A 21,819-nucleotide genomic window follows, 5' to 3' on the forward strand; every position below is an offset into this window, starting at 1 on the left:
TGCGCGTGTGTGTGTGTATGTGTTATCATGTCACACAATGCCTCTTCATACCTGGGAAGTTAACAGTGGCATAAACAGGTGCACTTGTGGCCACAGAGGCATGGACCAGGTGAGGATACTTCAGCCTGAACCAAGCCGCGAGAGAACCTGGGTACGACCCGCCGAACGCCACCCACTTCCTGTTGGTCAGCCCCCGGGCCTCCGCCATCATGGTGCGGAAGTGTGCCAGGTCAGCCAGCGCCTGGCGACTACTGAGGTAATGCAGGTTGTCTGTGCTGAGGTCACTAAACAGACAGGAGAGGGAATTAATATAGCAGTTTGAGTGAGTGCCTACAGTGTATCCAACCATTCAGTCTGCACAATATATGGCCAGGACTGTCCTTTGAATGCAGGGCTGCCATCTAGTGGTACAACAGCTGCACCAGCATCAGTTGCTGCACACACCAAACACATGAAGTTGTGCCTCAGTGGATTTTTGTCCTTTTGTTGAGGCCACAGTATTGTGCAACCAGAGTTGAATGTTCTCAAATTGCTGTGAACTCGTGTTGAGGGTGATGTCTGCCCTTTTGCACGGGTCATACTATAAAGTGATACTTCCCCAATCCCCACTGGGAAGCTATTTGTTCATTTTACAGTAGGACAACACTACAGTGTGACTAATCAAACCACTGAGGTGAAGAAAATCAGCTGTTGTCTGAAAAACAACTTTTTGAAAGTACTGGATGAGCAGCATTCATTATCAAGATTCATTATTTTACTTATACTGTACTTTCTCTAATTATAACAGATTTAATTTATCTGCCTTTTGTACTGACTCAAATGCTTCTCCAAATATTGTACCTAATCCATGCAGCTCTGGAAATAAAACAGCAGCAAAAGAACTGGTTCAACATCTTGCTCAAGAGCCTTTTTTTGCAGTATCTGTTTCTACTGAATAGAGACATGAGACCAAACCAGGAAACCAGCTACAGAACGTGACCCAAAATAGATATGAATCAGTGATAAACAAATGTTCCACAGAGTCAAACGGCCATACTAAAATCAAAAATGTTTTTGTACTGCCACAATTGGCTTTGTCTGGTGTGGTGACAACACTAGTTAATAATACTTAAATACTTTTTAAATGTAACAAGTTTTTAAAGCACGTCTCACTCTACCCATATAACTTTGCATTTAGGCTAATTTCCTGCTGGAGCCTTTGAATTCATTTGCAAAAAACCAAACTGCACTTCTCCTTTATCTGGCCTTGTTATCACCTGCCTCTACCCTCCAGAGTTTGAATAAACTGATCTAAACAGGCTTTGAGTAAACACCTTCACACAGGGTCAAGGGTTAACTCAGTAAGGTTAAACATACGCAGTCGGATGACTCTTTCCATAGAAGCGATGTTCCAGCATCAAGCAAAGTGCTCCTAGTTTCTCAGCATAGGTGAGCCAGGAGCCGTTCTGCATCCAGGCTGGATTGGCTGGGCCCTCTCCACCTATCATCAGAAACACTGGACCACCTGGCTTGTAGAAGGCTTCATTCACAAAGTACCTCTGAGGGGAAAAAAGGGAGAGTTACTCAGAGTGGAAAGACCTACAGACAAGGTTCAAGTTGGCATCAGTATGTTTGTAATCTGTAAAATGAGCCAAGAAGTTCCACTTTTTGACAGATGCACACTGACGATGGATGGGACCATATACTAACTAGTTTTAATATGCTAAATCTGATCATTTGAGAACTGATCATCAAAATGTATTTCAGCCCTTATAAGAATACACATAAGACTACACATTGGACATAAGCACACTTACTTGCTTCCACTCTCTGCTGTCTGCACCATTGAAGTGATCCAGTTTCTGAGTGAACCACTGTTCCTCAAACACAGCTTTCTGGCTGTTATCATGCACTCCATTAAACTTCCTGAACCCCTTATACTGTCCCTCTCCGACAACAACGAGGGAAAACAGGAGAAAGAAGGCGAGAAGCAACCTACAGCTTTGAATAGCCATGTTGATATAACGGGGAAACAGTCGGGGGCATGTGATTTAGACTTCCATTTGGTCATATGACCGTCAAGTTCTTCTGCTGCTTTCAATGACTCGCAAAACATGGGAGATATGAGCTCACACTCATTTCCTCATTCCCCTGTAGCACTTGCAGGACATTCTCCCCACGATAAATGCTATTATTAGTATGTATTTAATCGAAATATTAGTATGTATTTAATCGAAATGCTTAGAAACATTTAAAAAAATGCTTAAAAACTGAGAAAACACACATTTTATTGAATGTGTGCATGTGCCGCTACTTATATATGGCATCAGATGTATTGTGGATGTGTATAAAATAAAATAGCAACTCAAAATTGTAGTTTTCCTGCGGGCTTTCCTCTTTTAACCACAAAGTTGTCACTCAGTCGCCGTGTTCTGCCGGACTTGAAGTACTCCCAAACAAGCACATGAAATGTCCAACCAGCAGGGGCGCTAACGAGAGCTCACAGCACGTTTCCCACACAGAAGAAGAAGAAGCGGTCCGCTCACGGCAGTCCCTCTCAGTTCCGTTTGTTAGCCGACAGTTCACAGAGCCGCAACTATGGAGGAGGCAAAAAACAAAGAGAAAAAGCAGCCCGAAAAGACTGATGAGAAGGATAAGGACAAGGAGAAGGGGAAACAGCTCTCAGGGAAGGATAAGGACAAGAAAGAGGAGCAAGAACTGGTCGGTTTGGGCCTTTTTCTCATTCAAATGTGTGCTATCTGATGTTACAGAAGCCAGACGTGTTATTTTGCCTTAGTCACTGCCGCTGTGACAACATGGTTGAGCAGGCCGGAGTCAGTGCCACTAATGATAGATAGCTTACAGACGCTCGGTTACTTTAAAAGAATCCCTTAAATAAAGCACCCTCGCTTTTATTTGAGTGAACTTCGTGGTCATTAAAGGTCTCAGAGGTGAACTCGTCCAGTTAGCTCACGTTAGCCTAGCCTAACTCAGCCGTTAAGCTAACGTTAGCTTCTCTCTAGCACGGTCAGCTAACCAGGTTTACCTCTGGATAACGTTACTGTATGACACAGCAGCTCACTGGAAGTGCAGTACACTCATTATCACCACATTATACCATTTATTCTGGATCGACCGGATCAGTCTGGTTAGGTAGTGGATAGCAATGTGAAATTCACTAGAAAATTGGAAATGTATTGCTGTTTTGTTTATGCCTTTAGAAGTAGTTAATATGTCATCATCACAATGCACAGAAGTACAGCCTAAGTTCACCCTCATGGGTTTATGTGAAGTTAGCTGGTACCAAATGTTGCTTTAGGGCCATAACACTGAATCAATAAACCATCATTTACTGTAGCTTTTACTGTTTGTTCAGCTATTTTAGAAATATATAAGAGGACTTTTACATGATATGTGCCAAAGATGCTGGTAGATACAAATATAGTACAACACTTTTGTTGTTAAGTATTGTATAAGTGTTGACGGGTTCAAATTGTACATCGTAATTATGTAACAGCAAACAATGCTTGGTATCTGCAAGGTCATAGGTCACCAAGTTCATTCTTCAGCTTAGTTTGTCCCCATGGGTACTTCACAACATCACAGTCCTGGGCAGCAGTAGTCAGGTAGTTGATGAATAGTTTCATAAGGGCAGCTTAAGTAAACAAAGGTTATTATGGCCATCATAACTTTATTAATGGCAAAATGTTGGTCACCCCTCTCCATTTTCGGACAAGACAGTCGTGTCAAACCCTTGTTTTCTGTGTTTTGTTTTAGGTTTAGATTATTATAACGTGTAATGGTATTCTCTGTGTTCACTACTTCTCAGTCAGAGGAAGATAAGCAGTTACAGGAGGACCTGGAGATGATGGTGGAGAGATTGGGTGTAAGTAAAAGACTTATTTTATTGTATGTCTTTTTTCATTTTACAACAATTCCTGTGTGTCAGGGTGTTTAAGCCACCACAGGGCAAAACCTCACATGTTTCTACACATCGGCAGGAGAAGAACACAGAGTTGTACCGTCCTGCGCTGGAAGAACTGCGCAGACTAATCCGCTCCTCAACCACCTCCATGACCTCAGTACCCAAGCCCCTCAAATTCCTGCGCCCACACTACGGCAAGCTCAAAGAAATCTATGATGGCATGGCTCCTGGAGAGAACAAGGTAAGGCTCTATTGTCTCGCCAGAAAATAGGAAATTCATGCCTCGGTGCATCTCTTTCTTTTCCACAGAATCACCATAAGAAAAATGGCACTGCCTCCAAACTATCAAACAAATATATGTTTTAAAAGCCAGTGCAGATACAAGAAGTAGAACCTATACATTGCTGCTATTTTTGCTCTTATTCAATATCGTTTATCGCAAAATGTCGTATTATAATCAGAAATGTATTGACTGTTTGCCTTTGTATTATTCTGTATTATCTACCAGAAAATTTTAAATCTGTCACTTTTGACAAAAGTGTCAAGACTTACAATGAAACCATATCTACTGCTGCGACTAATGATTATAATCAAAATCAATTAGTCTGTCAGTTATTTTCTTGATTAATCGATTAGTTATTTGGTTTGTAATACTACATCTGTAAAATTAAACATCATCATTTTCTAGACCTCAGTGTTTTCTTCTAATGTGTGTTCGACTTATTACCAGACCGAAAAGCTACAAATCCTCACATTTGTGTAGCTAAATTATGAAGCGATTATCAAAATAATTGCTGATTAATGTTGATTAATTGTCTAATGGTTGCAGCTCTAGCCTTGTCTAAAGATTTCAAGTTCAAACTGTGTATTGTTTGTATTGGCAGCGTTTCTGTGCTGATGTGGTGTCAGTGCTGGCCATGACCATGAGCGGCGAGAGGGAGTGTCTGAAGTACCGTCTGCTGGGCTCCCAGGAAGAGCTGGCCTCCTGGGGACATGAATACGTCAGGTAAGACACGGCTCCGCATCGTCAGCTTATTCATGTTATTCAAGCTGCATTGTAAATGGAGGAAATATTTATTTTTTTATGTGATTTGGTTCACTGTCAAGTTAGTAGACAGATCGGCCTGTACAATAGAAATGGGTGCTGTTGATTGCTATCAAATTATTTAGTCCTCTACTTTTATTAAAAATGATGGTGTTCCGATTCTTGCAGCCTTTACATAGTTGATGTCCAGGAATTATGTTTCAGCTTTTCAGAAAGAAAAATGAAAGAAGCCTTTTAGAGATGAAAACTCACTGACTGTTTGAGTGCAGTGTGGCCTAGAGATGTTCCGATACCATTTTTTCCCTTCCGATACTTGTGCTGTGGGTATCGTCCGTGGTTTTTGTGTTTTGCGATTTGTACCGTTTAGGTACCGATCCTTGTGGATACCAGCTATTGTTTATAAAATTTATTAATTATTTCATACTACTCCGTGCATGGACTGGGTGATTATGATTTTATTCATTTTGTTGGTTTAAGGCCTGGCTTCAGGTTTGTTTTGAACCCTTCGCTTGGGAAAACGCATGAATAAATACAGCAAATTCAAGCACATTTATTTTTTTTAAAGTTTGTTTTTAAAGTAAAACAGTATAAAAAACAGTGAGTGCAACAGCAACGTTAAATCTAGGGGAAGTTATATAGTGTTATTTAAGAATTAAAGTGCAGGCCAGGGGCAAGGGGTTTTTGGGGTTCATCCAGGACGAGATAAGGATGGTCGCAGGGATTTTGTCTGCTTATCTTGTTTGCTTATTGGGGCGTGTCTCTGGGGGAATTTTTCTCGTCGCTGGAAGCAGGCTGTTCCAGGAGGTGGTTTGTGGCTGCGGTCTGTGTCCTTCTTTGTTTCCCCTTTTGTGGTTAGGTTGTGAAAAATTCGTCGTGGACTCTTTTAGGGTGACGCGCTCTTTCAGGTGTTTCATTAAATTGGCTTGGGTTAAAATTATGCGAGACACTCGTTGCCCCTTGGAGATGTTTTATCGTGTTGAGACACGGGGTTTACATGGGTCGCAGTGGTGTTGACTGGTGGAGGGATGGTCCAGTGTGAGAAGTGATGGTGGTCAGCACCGCCCGACCATGGATAGCTTGCGGTGACTTAGCTTAAGGGCTCCAAGCCTCGCCTGTCAAGCCGGCTCTGGGACACACGGTGTGTGGTCTGGTTGTGTCTGCTGGGTCACGCTGATTCGATTCCTCCTCGTCCCTTCTAAAACAGCAGGCTGCAGGGTTGCAGCCACAGCGCACTGTTTTAAGAGCGGCGAAGAAGAACTGTAGCCGAGGAGCTTAACGGAGGCCCGGGTAACCGAGTAAAGAGGATTAGCGTGGTGAATGGGCTAGAGTAGGAATGTGACGCTGGTAGTCGGGAGCAGTGCCTGGACTCAGGGGTACGCACCGCATGAGGCCGTGATGCCAGGGCATTTTCTCGGAATCGGAACAACTCTAGTGTTGCCTTAAGACATATTGTTTGTCGAGTATGGAATAAAGAAATAATGACCGATGTTGCAGAGAAAGCACTTTTTTCAAAAACAGGGCAGAGGTGGGGTTTTTCCTTTTGATTGAAGTGTGAACGTCTTTGGACCATTCTACTGTATCTGCAGTACCTTTCTGTTTGTCTTCCAGGCACCTGGCTGGTGAGGTGGCTAAAGAGTGGCAGGAGGTGGAAGAGAGCGACAAGACACAGCAGGAGACGCTGCTGAAACTAGTGAAGGAGATTGTGCCCTACAACATGGCCCACAATGCCGAGCATGAGGCATGCGACCTGCTGATGGAGATTGAGAGACTGGACATGCTGGAGGACTACATAGACGAAAACGCCTACGGCAAAGTCTGCCTGTACCTCACTAGGTATGTTACGGTTTTACACTTTGCTCAGAAAACACAAACCCTGTTATTTAGCATGTTGTATACCATTTCATCTCTTAACTCTCTGCATCGCTCCTCCAGCTGCGTGAGCTACGTCCCTGAGCCAGAAAACTCAGCACTGCTGAGATGTGCCCTGAACATCTTCAGAAAGTTCAACCGTTATCCAGAGGCCCTGCGCCTGGCCCTGATGCTCAACGATGTGGAGCTAGTAGAAAACATCTTCACATCCTGCAAAGACATGTAAGGATTAGGATATTAAAAAAAACACTATTTCTCTATTCCGTCACAGTGGGTGGTGTATGAAAAACACACTCTCTCTCTTTGCCTTGCAGTGTTATCCAGAAGCAGATGGCCTTCATGCTGGGTCGCCATGGCATGTTCCTGGAGCTCAATGAGGATGTGGAGGACTACGAGGACTTAACAGAGATCATGTCCAATGTGCAGCTTAACAGCAACTTCTTGGCCCTGGCCAGAGAGGTAAGAGACATGCAGGACCTCAGAGACTAAACTTTTAATTGTTTATAGAAAATGGTACATGTCCAGATTTTCAAAATGGCATGAATGATTTATTCAGATACACTTGAAAAGCTGGACACATTTTATTTATTTTTTTCATGCTTGGTTGCTGATAAGTTAATTCCAGGACTGTGTATCACAAAGGTCTGTGACAAAAAAAACCCAAAGAAGTTACAAAGGTTTTGGGTGTGTGAAGAAAGGTGAAATGGAATAGAGCAATGCGTGTTGTTGTTGTATTGTGATTTTATGATTTTGGCACAAAATGACTAGTCACTGGAAACTGAGAGTAGGAGGGATGACACTGGTAAAATATTGGTGTATGATTTATAAGAGATTTCATGTCACCTTTATTAAAAATGCACTTGTGTTGTCCTCCTCAGTTGGACATCATGGAACCCAAAGTCCCAGATGACATCTACAAAACACACCTGGAAAACAACAGTAAGTCCATATCTGGAAGTTCACTTAGGTTGTGAAGATAAGGGCTTTTTCTAAAGCAAAATAGGGATGGCTGTTGTGTTTTGTGATTTACTGGTGAGCTTTGTTTATTGATGAGTGTTTTGCATGACCCCTGTGCTGTATGCGACAGGGTTTGGAGGCAGTGGCTCCCAGGTGGACTCCGCTCGTATGAACTTGGCCTCTTCCTTTGTGAACGGCTTTGTCAACGCAGCCTTTGGACAAGACAAGCTGCTCACAGATGACGGCAACAAATGGTTGTACAAGAACAAGGACCACGGTAAAAGACAGATACAATAGTAGTTGTAGTACTCAATAGGTGCTGTCGCCATTTTTGTCACTGGATTTTCTTTACATTTCTAAACATTAGTGTTTAGTGTTGACATCCATATATTCATGGTGACTTATCTATTTCAGTGCATGTTATGTGATTGTTCGTTGACTAAAGATGATATAAATGTCCTCAGGTATGTTGAGCGCTGCAGCCTCCCTAGGTATGATCCTGCTGTGGGACGTGGATGGCGGTCTGACCCAGATCGACAAATATCTCTATTCCTCTGAGGACTACATCAAGGTAAACATTGGGCAACGGAGGAACTTTTCCATAATAGAGCTCATATTACTTTCAGGTGATGATATATTGTTATAATGTCACAACCTTTTTAAGGTGAGCCAATAAAAATATAATTCTCATCTCGACATCTTTAACTGTTGCAATACACTGCAACTCTGTCAGGATTGCTTCCTTACTGTGTTTTGAATTTGACTTTCTGAACAACTATTATCTATTGTTCGTATTCTTAGGAAGAAAAACTGTCGCTCTTGTTTTTCTTACCCTTGCATCATCTCTCTCTCAGTCTGGTGCCCTCCTGGCTTGTGGCATTGTCAACTCAGGTGTGAGGAACGAGTGTGACCCGGCCCTCGCTTTGCTCTCTGACTACGTTCTCCACAACAGCAACATCATGAGGATAGGAGCCATCTTTGGGTGAGGAGAAAGTTAAACATTAGAGCATATGTACAAGGACATTTGATCAATTATACCAGGACATTTTTTTCAGGATCTAGGAGTGTTGAGTGCTGTATATGGTTTTTTCCTCTATGTATCTTGCATCTATCTATTTGTTCTGTTTCTTGTACTGCTGTTGAGTCTCCACTGGGGATCAGTGTTATCTTCTGATGGCACATTATGACTGTGTGCCTTTGTTTCAGACTGGGCCTGGCCTACGCTGGCTCCAACAGAGAAGATGTCCTTTCTCTGCTTCTCCCTGTCATGGGAGACTCCAAATCCAGCATGGAGGTATGGATGTGTGGTTTGTGCTGAGTGCTCTTCTCAATCTACACATGCTCAGTTTAGCAGTATTCAAGTGTGTGTGTGTGTGTTTGTTTAATCTGCAGGTGGTTGGAGTGACTGCACTGGCATGCGGTATGATCGCAGTAGGATCTTGTAATGGTGACGTGACCTCCACCATTGTCCAGACCATCATGGAGAAGAACGAACAGGAGCTGAAGGACTCGTATGCTCGCTGGTTGCCTTTAGGCCTGGGACTCAACCACTTGGGTAAGCACGGACACCTTTGTGTAGATCAGTTCTGGTCTATTACAGAAGCCAATTCCAATACAACGGTAAATTTCCATCGCTTTTGATATAGCTGCTGTAACTATTGTGTTTGTGTTATTAACTGTCATAGGTAAAGGAGAGGCGATAGAGACGACCCTGGCAGCTCTGCAAGTTGTACCTGAACCCTTCCGCAGCTTTGCCAACACACTAGTGGATATCTGTGCATACGCAGGTCAGTCTCATAGTACTGTCTTCCAGCCATTCCAAAGTTACTTTATTGTTTGCACGCATGCACATATCCATTACTCAGTCTCTGCATGTATTCACCTCTGTATAAGCCAGTCATACACAGATGTGCCTGTAGTGCAATGTCTGCTGATTTTAATCTCCAAAACTGTCATAACTCACTGTAATAATTTGCCTCCCCATCCTTCTCAGGTTCTGGTAATGTGCTGAAGGTGCAGCAGCTTCTCCATATCTGCAGTGAGCACTACGAAGCCAAGGAGAAGGAAAAGGAGGAGGACAAAGACAAGAAGGATAAGAAGGACAAAGATAAGAAGGAGACTGCTGCTGACATGGGCTCCCACCAGGTAAGGACTAACTTATTATCATGATTATCCTCAAACATTTGACTCATCACTCTAATCACTCAATTATTTGACTATTTTTCTTCATTCAGTAGTTCCTTTGTCAGCCATATCATGGATCCTTGTGTAGTTTTGTATTGGGGGTGGGAAGAGACAACGGTTCATTCTTATATCTTCCTCTCAGGGTGTAGCTGTTCTTGGTATTGCACTCATTGCCATGGGGGAGGAGATTGGTTCTGAAATGGCACTGCGAACATTTGGACATCTGGTGAGTAGCACTGCTTACTGTCAGTTTTCTATTCTTGTTTACATTAACTGAATACATCATTGTTCCCCCGTCTCAGCACCCTTCGTTTTTTTATTCTTTTGATCTACGTCACATTTTGCCTTCCTCAGTCTGTTCAAAAAGAGACCGTTTTGTCTGGTTATCTTGACTGAACGGTACTTATTTTTTTCAGTTCACCTCCCATTCTTTTGATCCATGTTACATCATTCCTACGTTTGATCCTCCTCCATATATGTTCCTCCTCTTTCTGTTACGATCCGTCAGTGGTTACTCTGTTCTTAGTCATCCTGATGTCCTTAATGAATCAAACTAAGATCACAGCATAAAGAGTTCCTTTTGTATACTGAGGTGTGACCACTTAAGTAGGCAATTAAAATAATTAGAGTCAGGTTGTTGTTCCTCTCTTTGCATCGGAGTGATGAATTGACACCCTCTAAGACTCTCTTATATTCTCTGTATTCCTATCACCAGCTGCGTTACGGTGAGCCCACTCTGAGGCGAGCGGTGCCCTTAGCCTTAGCTCTCATCTCCGTGTCCAACCCTCGTTTGAACATCTTGGACACACTCAGCAAGTTTTCCCACGATGCTGACCCTGAGGTGTCCCACAACTCCATCTTTGCCATGGGCATGGTTGGCAGTGGTAAGTCTGGTTATAAGCATCCCATACAATAATGTTAACTGTGAAAAAAAAAAAAAACCCAGCTGTGACAATACTGAGCTCCTGTGTAAGTGTAGTCTTGGAATTTTTTGACTGAACGGCCTTGATGCACACTAACCTGTTTTTAACTAAAGAAATAGATAATTGAATGCAATAGTCATGGCACATTAGCAGTATCATGACTTGCATATATTAAGATAAACACACCTTTTTGCTGTTTTTAAATTAAATTGACAAAACAAAGCTGAACTTTTTAATGAAATGAACACCCACTCATTAAATAGGTTCTCTTCTATTTTGAGCACATACAAATAAGATGCTGTCACAGCGCTGTTACTATAATCATGCACTGATATCACACATGATCTGTCAAAGGGGGACAGCTTTCCTCTATTAAAAGATTCAATGATGTATTGCCGCTTCAACCATGATTCATTGGAATTTGTTATGGTGTGCTCAAAATAAAACCTATGACATAAAAAACACACTGCCACAATTACAGTGCAGTAATGATACAATAAATACAGTAGTGCAACCATATGCCCATAAAGACACGTTTTTTTATACAACCAGTGAAGCGTTTAGGATGCAGATGAATTCCGGATAAGTGCTATTGTGGAAGAGAGATGTTCTAGTCTTACCCCACTGCTGATTTTCACTAGAAATAGCCTTGAATACTTGAAGGTGTATTTTATGTGTTTGACATTTTCAGTGATGCACAATGCCACGTCCTCTGGGAGTGCCTCTAGTGTTGACTTCCTCAACGTATTTAAGGGCTCGTCATTTTTTCCTTTTTCTCAGGCACAAATAACGCCCGTCTGGCCGCCATGCTGCGGCAGCTGGCTCAGTATCACGCCAAAGACCCTAACAATCTCTTCATGGTCCGACTGGCTCAGGTGGGTGGCAACACAAAAGGCACTCTGTACCAGACGCAAATGAACTTTTGTGAAAATGTGAGTGTGTTTACGAGCTACTATTGACTGTCTGCTGTTTGTGCCTCCACAGGGTCTGACTCACCTGGGCAAAGGCACACTGACACTCTGTCCCTACCATAGCGACAGGCAGCTGATGAGTCAGGTCGCCGTGGCTGGACTGCTCACCGTGCTTGTTTCCTTCCTCGACGTCAAGAACAGTCAGTTAATTTTTCTCCTGTTGCCTTCGCAACATCTCTCTGCTTACACACACACTAATTGTCCATTTCTGTTTTATAATTTGAAGGTTGTAATTAAATGACCCTGTGTTAACATTCTTCCTGGTGTTCACTGTGTGCGTTACAGTAATCCTGGGGAAATCTCACTACATTCTCTACGGCCTGGTAGCAGCCATGCAGCCACGTATGCTGGTCACCTTCGATGAGGAGCTACGACCACTGCCTGTGTCTGTCAGGGTTGGACAGGTGAAGCCTAGAAAAATTAATATTAGTATAATCAGTCTGACAGGATTATTTGTAGAAATTGCCATTGTCAAATTAGTGTGAATTGTTTTTGTTTTTTTGTTTATGGAAAACTGTATTTATCAACAGAAACTGCTCTGCTAGATACTTGTACGAATTCTTAAACTATGGTCACTCGCTTGCCTTCACGTGTGACTGCTGTAATGCTTTGAAAAAGTTGATACCAGTCTGAAATGAAAAGCTGCAACAAGAAGCTCTTTGACTTAGCATAAAAGCAGGGGAAAACGGTTTTCCCTGCTCAGTCCATAGATAACCACCTGCCGCCACCTCTAATGCTCACTGATTAATGTTCATTCATTTCCCTCAGGATGAATTAAGTTCAGTCTTATGTTATCATGTTGACCTCACCATTAGGTTGCTAGGCAGTCACTGTGACTGGCCAAGAAACAGTTTAGTACATAGCCCCCCATAAACCACAGCTTGTTGTTTTTGTATGGATTAAACAAACGAGATCTATCATGGTAATTGGAGTCAGGCTAACAGTCTCCTGGCTGTAACTTCATATTTAACGGAGATCGGCTTTTGGTCTTCCCCCTAACTTGCCACAATAAAGTCCATTATCATATTTTCCAAATATGTAGAACTATTCTTTTAAGTTTTGGATGTTGGAGTGTGGACCAACATCCAACACTTATTTAGAAATGTTTTTTTCAGAAACCAAAATCCAAGAATTCTGGTCTGAAGGTGAGAGCAGAAATGGCTGTTTAACATGACTTTGTCTGATGTCTGCAGGCTGTGGATGTCGTGGGCCAGGCGGGCAAGCCAAAGGCCATCACAGGTTTCCAGACCCACACCACGCCGGTGTTGCTGGCTCACGGAGAGAGGGCTGAGTTGGCCACAGAGGAGTACCTCCCTGTCACCCCCATCCTGGAGGGCTTTGTTATCCTCCGCAAGAATCCCAACTATGAAACCTAGATGGCCCCTTCCCTAAAAAAAACCCCCCATTCTTACAGGCCTTTTGCTCTGTTTGTAAGGGTAGCCCTCCATGGCTCTTGGCAGTTGTTATATTTAGTTGTTTATTGCATGGCTGAAAAGAGCAAGGCAGGCCTATCCTTCTTCCTCGCTGTGTCTTCTCACTGGCCCAGCTCCAGCGCTCATTAAAAATGGATGGTTGGGGTCTGGTTAATTGGACTGGGATCACACAGGGGAGGGTAAAACTGGGACCTCATCCACTCTACATAGATGGTTTCCTCATTGCTCTAATTTTGTTCCATCTCTCCCCACATGTACTGAACCAGCTGTTTGACTGACCCAGGGCCAGTTCAATGTGAGAACTGTTCACCAACCTCCTGTATATTTCATCAGTAAATGGGAAAACAACTGCTCAGTCCCCATCAGTGCTTCACATGTGTTTCCCCCAATACTTACATCCTCAGTCATCTTTTGTAATTAGAGCATTTAAAAGTATGTATTCTTCATCACGTTTTTCTTCTGTTTTTTTTTGGTTTTTTGTTACAGTACTGTAAAAGATTGAATCAAAAATAAAAAAGTCTGATCCATATGGTGGAAATGTAATGGCTGTGTGTTTTATGTTGATTTAGGTGCAAAGTATGTTATGGCTGACTGATGATTTACTCTCAAGTGCTGTCATTCATATTCAGTAGGCTGAAGGTTCTCCACAAGGAGGAGCTGTTAAGTCATTATTAGACAGTTGTCTGCAGTGTGTATATTTATGGAGGAAAGTAAGGTCAGCAATAGTTGTGACATTTTAGCACTGATGCTGTTAGAGCATTTTTACTTTTTAAGTGTGCTTTTAATATTTCTGCTATTAGCTGAAATTCGTTAATACTTTGTCAACTAACTTCCAGGAGATATGAAATACTCAAAAAGAGCTACAATTAGCCAATATCATTATTTTTTAAAATAAATGTACCATTAGTTTCTCATTCTAAACCTCTATGAAGCAGATGTAACACTGGGTCTGTCCATCCTTCTCCATGGCTCCAGGTGTATGACAGCAATTAGGCTGTGTATCCTTGGTCTTTGATGAAGTTCAGTTTACCCTTATGAACATTTGCAAAAATGTATTATGGGGTTTGATTTTAAAGATGGATTGTTGACAAATCTGAATGGTTTTGTCAGTGTATGTGTTATATATCAAGCTCTGGCTGTGTGCCATGCAATATAATGCACAGTCTGTTCCCATAAACAGTGGCTGATGCGTATTTTTACCTTAGCACAGATCAGCCCATCAAAGAATTTTAACTGACTTTTCTCTTCAGGGCAATTATTTAACCTATAATGAAACCTATTTATAACCTAATGAGAATTTAACAGTAACCATGCAGTGTTGGAACAATTTATAGATGATGGCTAATTTGAACTTTAACGTGAAATCAAACATTCCTTACTTTTATCTGCATATAAATTGGACCTTGTCTTTATTTTGAGAACAAAGTTTAAATGTTTTGGCAACCATTTAAATATTAAAACGTCTCCGGCGTGTTACTCATGTGCGAACACAATGAACACAAACGATATGAAACCCCTTCACTGTCTCTACAGCCGAGAGCACGATTACTGGGGAAGTTTCACGTGATGGGATTGTGGATTTCGCCCATCACTACCGGCTTCCGGGAACATTTTCCGTCCGTCCGGCTCTGCGGACTCAAGGAGAGAAAGGTAACGGCCGCGGTCCTGGGCTGAACTCTTTATTAAAACGCTCAAATGTTCAGACGAGTGTTAAGTCGCTGTTACACAGAGACTCTGGGACGCCATTCAAATGTATGTTTGGTCTTTTAGTCTGGAGATGTAGCTCAGTGCGGTGACTTTGTTCAGTGGTTGCCGCTGACTGCTGTTCCTGCTGTGTTTTCAGGGATTAGCTAGCTAGCTGGTTGCTAGCATCCCATGCTAATACGACGTGGGTGTTCTTTCTTCACTGTAGCTGCTCCGGCTAGCGAGCTAACACTAAGATAGACAGTCAGTGTGAGCCTTCACTCGTGTGCCGCTCAGAAGCGCATTATACCGTGTGTGATATATTACATATGGAAAGCGACAAGCAGACTGTCGCGTCACAGTGTTGTTGCTTTCGCCGGTTAACGTAATTCATGCTGCTAGCTATCCAACCGCTTGCTAGCCTGCTACACAGTGAGCTATAATGTAGCAGTAGGTTAAATGACTCCAGTTGTGTCGGCGCTGTGTTTTCTGCCTTGGTGCCACCTCCGAGCAGACAGTGATGGAGGCTGTGTTCCTCATGTGTCAGCCTCGGTGTTTGTGAAGAGATGTCTGCTGACAGCTGTGATTGTGGAAAACACGCCGACTGATGTGAACTTTATACCTGAAACCATGTGATGGCCATGTAACGGTGGTGGCAGCAGTCTGAAGCCAGCTTTGTTTGGCGGCAATGTATGTAACGTTAAAGGTGGTTCACAGAAACGGTGGTGGTGCAGCGAGGTCTCTGTCCGTGACATTACTCCCCTAGTTACCCAGACAACGTGAAACAATACCTGGAAGCTAACGCTGCCACAGATGTAACGTGGATAATAAAGGGAATAATACTAATAAGACAGTGCCGGTGGAGGTTAAAGAGCGGCTGGTGAATGTCTGACAGGACAGTTGTTGTGGACTTTGAAAGCTGTGACACCTTCACTGTGGCCTTGTTGGGTTGGCTGACAGCTCGCTGTGCCTTCAACTTATCCGTGGTAATGGAAGTTATGCCTCTGGGTTTCCCAGCAGCAGCCCCTGTAATGCATGAACGCAGACGTAGGCTGTCACGATGGTGGTGCTGCTGGTAATCTGGGCGAGATGTTACTTTGGCTGCGAAATGAAACGGAGGTGTCTGACTCATTCTGGCTCACGTTAACTCATTGTTGTCACGACGTCGTTGACAGCACTGCAACTGTGTTTATACCTAGCTGGCCGACGCTTTGGAGCAGTTGTAGTCACTGAATGTGAGTAGCATATTTGCATATTGAATGCGAATGTAGGAGCTAATAACCGGTAGCCACCTCCTTTAGCTTGAGTTATCTAGGTTAGTATTCCCATTCATTGATACGGCCGCCGTACGCCTCTCTGCACTGCTGACTCCTTAAAGCGTCGTTTGTGCTTGGTACGTGTTTTGCTTTTCACGAAATACATGGTTGTTACAGCCGATATCGGTTGAGGTGTGGCTGGCATGAAGCCGGCATCTGGGGCGTGCATCGCGCCAATAGCAGGAGAAACCACGTGGTAAGCCCAGATTGGGCCTAGGAAAGTTAGCAACATGGCTAACAGCACAACATAGAGCAGCACGTCCTCGCACCCTTATTTGTAGGTGTTTTGGCAAGAGGGAGAATTTAATAGCTGTGTGTTTATTATAATGCCCTGCAAATCGCTGTCTTTGTCGTGCGGTGTGTGTGTGTGTGTGTGTGTGTGTAGACGTGCAGACACGCCCCTGTGTCATAGCAAAAGTGTCCCACAGTTGAAGCAGAAACACCGGTGTTTCACCACTGGATATGAGCGTCGCAGCTGTCTTGTGACACTGACAGTGTGTCAGGTTGTTGGTTTGGGGGTCGGTGTGTTCATGATTAAAGCCGTTTGTTGATAACTTCATCCTGCTTGCTGCGGCAGGCATGAGGCTGATGTTTAGGACTGCAGACATGTGACCTTAGCTGAGAATGTGGGTCCAAAATGGATGCAGTTTCCTATTCATAGCAACGGACACCATACAGCTCCCATGTCTTTGTACATCTACACACATTAATTATTTGGTTACCACTTATCAATCCAAGAGAATATGCAAACATGCTTCAGTCAGACTGAAACTAATAGCAGAAGTGCAATCACAGGACAAATGCATGATGTGTCAGAGCCAGGCTGTCACAGTTTGCCTGACATAAGGACACTGCTGGGCTTCCTGTTGTTAAACTTGAAAGTGTAGAGTCTGGGCATGTGTGTGGGTTTTGGCAGAATTTTAGTTAACCAGAAGAACATGCGGGGGGGGGGAGACGACGCGACGGACGGACGGACGGACATGCTGTGCTGGTGTGATGCTGTGTCACTGGAGTTTAACTTTCACTGTCTGTACATCCTTCTCAGCTTGAAATGTCTGAGTGAAGCCACATTTGGGTGAATGTGATCTTATTGATCAGTGTTAGTGGCAGTATTGTAAAGAATGGGTTTGTTCTGGTAAATCTGTGTTTAGTGTTTATTTAAGCTGCTGTAGCTTTATGTTAAAGGAGCGTGCCACTCATTTTACATATGAAGATCACTTGTCTTCTGTCGCATTGAAGGAAGCTTTGTCTCAGATTGGTTACTTGCGTTACAAACTGGGGATGTGGGCATTTAAAAGATGTGGGCAGCAGATAGGGATTGTTTAATGTCAGATGCTATTGCTCTGTGATGGCAGGTACAGACTTCCATAACAGCCTGCAGGCCAGTGAACTGCATATAACAGGGAAGTTAATGAAAGTGATGGATGCTGGGCAAAGCAGATGCTGAGGATTCAGTGTGTGTAAATGCAGTAGTTCAGTGTATATCATGACATTTGCAAACTATCTTGAAATCTGCAGCAGGCCATGAGCTCATAAAGCCAATGACTCATGTAGTTTTTCACTGACGGCCACAGGCAGTAAAGTTTGCTTAGTTTTCAGCATGGATCATATTGGGGAAAGGCCGTTTTCAGCAAGCAGTTATTTAACAAAAGTTGCACATTGAGTGTGTACAGTGAGCGTAGACCATGTGTACGCAGAGACGGTGGTAAATTCGCAGTGGCTCCACCCTCTATAGGTGACACGATAGCCTACTTCTTCAGCAAATGTTCTCCCCGTCCTCTTTATAGGGTCATGGGAGTGCATGCAGAGGCTTGTGCAACATTTGAAGGAGCATGTCTCACTAGCAGTGGTTCTGGTGGCTGGATCTCCACGGTGCTGCATGTCAGACCAGCTCAGATGACTGGGCTGTGTGTGGTGAGGCACCTGCCTTGCGTTAGCTCACATAACTCTGCTAAAACACAAATTGACTCCAAAACGAGTGCTTCTGGGGTACCCCTCTCCGCTGGTCCTTTAGTGCTGTGCACTGTTCCCTGAATTTATACTGGTTGCTAAGTTTCCTATATTCTGCAGACTAACCTGGGGTTGACTGTGTGTGTTACTGGCACAGTAGTTGTTCAGAAAGCCGTTCACGTCTCACTGCTTCAGGGTAAAGCATTCCCCCAAACAATTATAGGTTTAGTTTGTGTTCTCTGGTGAGAAGAGTAAAGCCAGGGAGGCGGTGTAGGTTGTTGGTCTGAGACCCTCTCTTTGCCCTGAGATTGTTTACTCAGCATTTCATCTCCCAGCCAGCCCCGCTCAGTCTGACAGTCTTTCTGTTTGTGGATGATCCTTTGAACTGCTGCCTGCCACCCCTCTACAGTCCTTCCTAACCCTATATATCATATTGCCGCCGCTCTCCCTGCTCCAAGGCTTCAGCGTAAGGGGGGCGAGCCTTCCATCGATGTCTGTCACTCAGTGTTTTTCTAAGCCAGGGGTTTAATCTGGCGATATGGAAACCCTCCCTCAGTTAAAATCAATTATCCTTTGGCCTTCCTTTGTTTGTGTGCTCATATAGTCATGGTAACAGTGGCGATTACAACCATCTCTGCAGTGTGATTTCCTCCTCTTTGAGAAACGAAAAAAAACACCCTGATTCATCATGACTCAGGCTTTTTACACTGCTGCTCCTGTGCGTGCGTGGAAAGGGAAAGGGTGTGTGTGTGTGTGTGTGTGTGTGTGTCTCAATAGCAGAGCTAATGTAGGCTTCGGCTATAAATACCATATGTGTCATTATTGTAACCTCCATATGACCTAAGGAGGATAATTACAGTGGAATCAGGAAATGACCCTTGAGTCAGAGGGGTGAAGGTACTATGTAAAGAAATTGTCTACATAGTTTCAGTCGTTGAGACAAAAACTGTATTATGTAGAGTTTGTTTCTTAAATATATATGTCAGTGTGTGTTCAGACTGAATGCAAACACACTTTGAGAGGCTGTGCAATTGTAAAAGTAGCCAATGGAAGTATGCCAGTGGATGCAAAATGACAAAGATTTCCTGTGGGAGGTGTGAACTGAGGCACTAATGCCTAATGCTGCTAATCACCAAAATACTTCCAGGATTCAGTTTACCTTACATTTTGTTAAGAAAAACCTCAACTCCCTGTCATTCTGTAGTTTGCAATCCATATTATTTCCACACATGTAGTTTAACTTTTTTGTGTGGGGGATACAATGGGAAAACTGAGTGTTCAGCCATAGTTTATAAACGTGATACAAATTTATAACAATCAGTGTGTCAGTGTCTTCACTTTAGGTAACTGTTTTGTTGCTTACACACTGAAGGATAAATTCAGTATCACTCAGCGAGGTAAACAGATTTTAAACTGCAAATAAATAAAAGCCCATGGTATCTGTTCTGATATAATGACAACACCCTACATTTTGGTATCAGAATCTATATGCTGCTGACCACATTTCCTGAGTTAAAAACACTGATATCCTGTATTCTCAGTATCTAAGCAGACAAGAAGTCAGTTGTTCTTTGGCTACAAAGTGCCGTCCAAAATGGTGCAGGAAATAAATAATGCACAGCCGAGTCTTTTGCCATCAAGTGGACAAATTCTAGTGTATAACGTGACATAATATGTGTCACGTAACATTTTGTACGGTCACATATGCAGTTATGTATGGACATGTAGATGTGATTGGCTAAAATAAGAAAGCTTTTAATTAATCTACTGGACTGGTGATCATTTAGAAATGCAGTGTTGCTGTTCAGGAAATGTAACAGAAATCCTTTCCGTGTTGTCCCCTTTCAACCTCTCAACAAAGCTGTGTTATCTTGTAATAGATTGAATATCTTCAGGTTTTGGATTGTTTGTCACACAAAACAAAACATTTCCTGACATCAAGCTGGGCTCTTCTTTCTGTGTTGGACTTTTATTGATGGTTAATGGATCAAACAATGAATCAGTTCCCAGATAAAATAATTGGCAGATTAACTGTTTTCCTTAGTAGATGTTTTTATGTAAACAAAATATTGTGTAATGCAGTTTATAGTTGTGGGGTGTAATTGGCTATAGAGGCTGTGTTGACTTGAACATGCATGTCCTCCTGTTTGTTTCAGTTCTGTTTGGAGTTGGTGTGTAATTTTTCAGCCTTTTTGCAAATCTTTATCACAGTCTCAAATAAGGTCTGCGTGGTGCACTGATAATCAAGACCAAGACTCATTAAGACCTTGTATTACAGACTGTATATGTACATGTATGCTGTCTCTGTATAGGGGCAGAAGAGAGATGTTTTTGGCTTACCAGGTGAATAGGAACTTATGTCTTCCAGTACACAGTCCTGTACTGTGTGTAGAAATGTGGGCTCAATGGACTGTTGTAAGTTGAGTTAAAGGTGTGATTTTGATGACCCACTTGCTTTAATCTCTCACTGGATAAGGTGCTGTCTAGAGCGGTAGGTGTACTTAACGGGGCACATTGCTCTGGCGGTGCTCTTTAACAACACTCACCTGGATTAACCCTTTTAATGAATTAATCCCATACAAATGGATTCCACAAGACTTGTTGTTTGTACTACCTTAAGTCCAATTCCAGTCATTTTAAAACTGTAACTCACCACTAATGTATGCTATGATCCTTTTTTCTGCCTTGCAGATGACACTGCAGACTTGTATCATCAGAAATCCTATTAGTTATATGCCTTTATTAATCTACTTTAAAACTGTTAAATGTTTTGTACATACTAACTTCTTTGGTTTGGTTACGCTGTAACTTTGAAATGAAAAATGGAAGAAGGGAAATAAAAAAGGAAATTGAAATGCATTATTAGCCAATATATGCCTATTGTTAACAAAGTTTCTCTTTCTGTCTGTCTTTTAGGACAAAACGTTCCTCGGGTCATAAATGTAAGTATACAAATGACTGACTATTAACAGGAAAGATAAACTTTAAATGTTTAGCCCTCCTGGTAAATCTAAATGCTACTAAAACTCTACACATACTTGCATACATAATTTTGAAGACCTATTCAAGTAGTAAAGCTTTACCCATTCTCTAAAAACACTCAAATTGTAATACATTGTGGCCCAAATGACTGATTGTGACAATAACTTGTGAAATACCCGGTATCCTTTATAAGCAGACACAAGACAGAAGACCCATTTAACCCCCCTGTTCTCTCTTTCGTCAGATTTGTACACAGGTCCACATCTGCCTCCCCATGCAGAACTCCATGAAATGAATAAAGCACCACAGCCTATAACAGGACCCCCGGCCTTATCCAGGTGAGAAAAAACCCTGCTTCTCAACTTCCTGTATTGGTCTTTTAGGAACGTCTTGCTCCTATCACACCCCCCCCCCCCCCCACTTGTTTCTCAAAGAAAAAGGGCTGCTCGTGCAGCGCTGTCGCGCACATAATGAAAGAGATCAGAAAACATGCATTCTCTCAATGGTGGATAATGGTTGCAGCCAGCCGCAAGCAGTTCTTTGGTACAACCACCATGTATAGAAAGTCCCACAAACAGTCCTTGTACTCCATAGTGATTGTC

The 21,819-nt window shown here is 42.7% G+C and overlaps 2 protein-coding genes and 1 long non-coding RNA gene across 3 annotated transcripts in view; 2 read left to right on the forward strand and 1 right to left on the reverse strand.

Moving 5' to 3' along the window:
• The window catches only part of prss16 (serine protease 16), an 11,449-nt gene extending 9,419 nt beyond the window's left edge, over positions 1-2,030 (reverse strand). The window contains 3 exon segments of the mRNA XM_035680395.1: positions 37-284; positions 1,357-1,538; positions 1,797-2,030. Coding sequence (XP_035536288.1) covers positions 37-284; positions 1,357-1,538; positions 1,797-1,994 — 628 coding nt within the window. The 5' untranslated portion in view covers positions 1,995-2,030.
• Positions 2,031-2,516: 486 nt separating this feature from the next.
• psmd2 (proteasome 26S subunit, non-ATPase 2) lies at positions 2,517-13,829 on the forward strand. Its single transcript, XM_035680010.1, has 21 exons — positions 2,517-2,700; positions 3,809-3,865; positions 3,981-4,145; positions 4,789-4,910; positions 6,558-6,782; positions 6,882-7,040; positions 7,133-7,277; positions 7,697-7,757; positions 7,906-8,052; positions 8,240-8,346; positions 8,630-8,757; positions 8,982-9,069; positions 9,168-9,330; positions 9,461-9,562; positions 9,769-9,920; positions 10,102-10,185; positions 10,675-10,843; positions 11,663-11,757; positions 11,867-11,993; positions 12,139-12,257; positions 13,047-13,829. The coding sequence occupies exons 1-21, from the start codon at positions 2,578-2,580 to the stop codon at positions 13,227-13,229; spliced, it is 2,721 nt and encodes a 906-aa protein (XP_035535903.1). The 5' UTR covers positions 2,517-2,577; the 3' UTR covers positions 13,230-13,829.
• Positions 13,830-14,941: 1,112 nt separating this feature from the next.
• On the forward strand, positions 14,942-21,543 carry LOC118342175. The gene is made up of 3 exons (XR_004797464.1): positions 14,942-15,038; positions 21,152-21,177; positions 21,462-21,543. It is a non-coding gene; the product is annotated as an uncharacterized LOC118342175 (long non-coding RNA).
• The last annotated feature ends 276 nt before the right edge of the window (positions 21,544-21,819 follow it).

Source organism: Morone saxatilis, unplaced genomic scaffold, assembly GCF_004916995.1.
Source record: "Morone saxatilis isolate NCDOM2014 unplaced genomic scaffold, NCSU_SB_2.0 Contig8, whole genome shotgun sequence".
Lineage (NCBI taxonomy): Eukaryota > Metazoa > Chordata > Actinopteri > Moronidae > Morone > Morone saxatilis.

Bases quoted from the DNA above. Each gene is read 5' to 3' on its own strand.
- psmd2 (XM_035680010.1), top strand. From the start codon at position 2,578: ATGGAGGAGGCAAAAAACAAAGAGAAAAAGCAGCCCGAAAAGACTGAT. The intron at 6,783-6,881 runs GTATGTTACGGT...TCGCTCCTCCAG, and splicing joins GTCTGCCTGTACCTCACTAG to CTGCGTGAGCTACGTCCCTG. The intron at 7,041-7,132 runs GTAAGGATTAGG...TTTGCCTTGCAG, and splicing joins TTCACATCCTGCAAAGACAT to TGTTATCCAGAAGCAGATGG.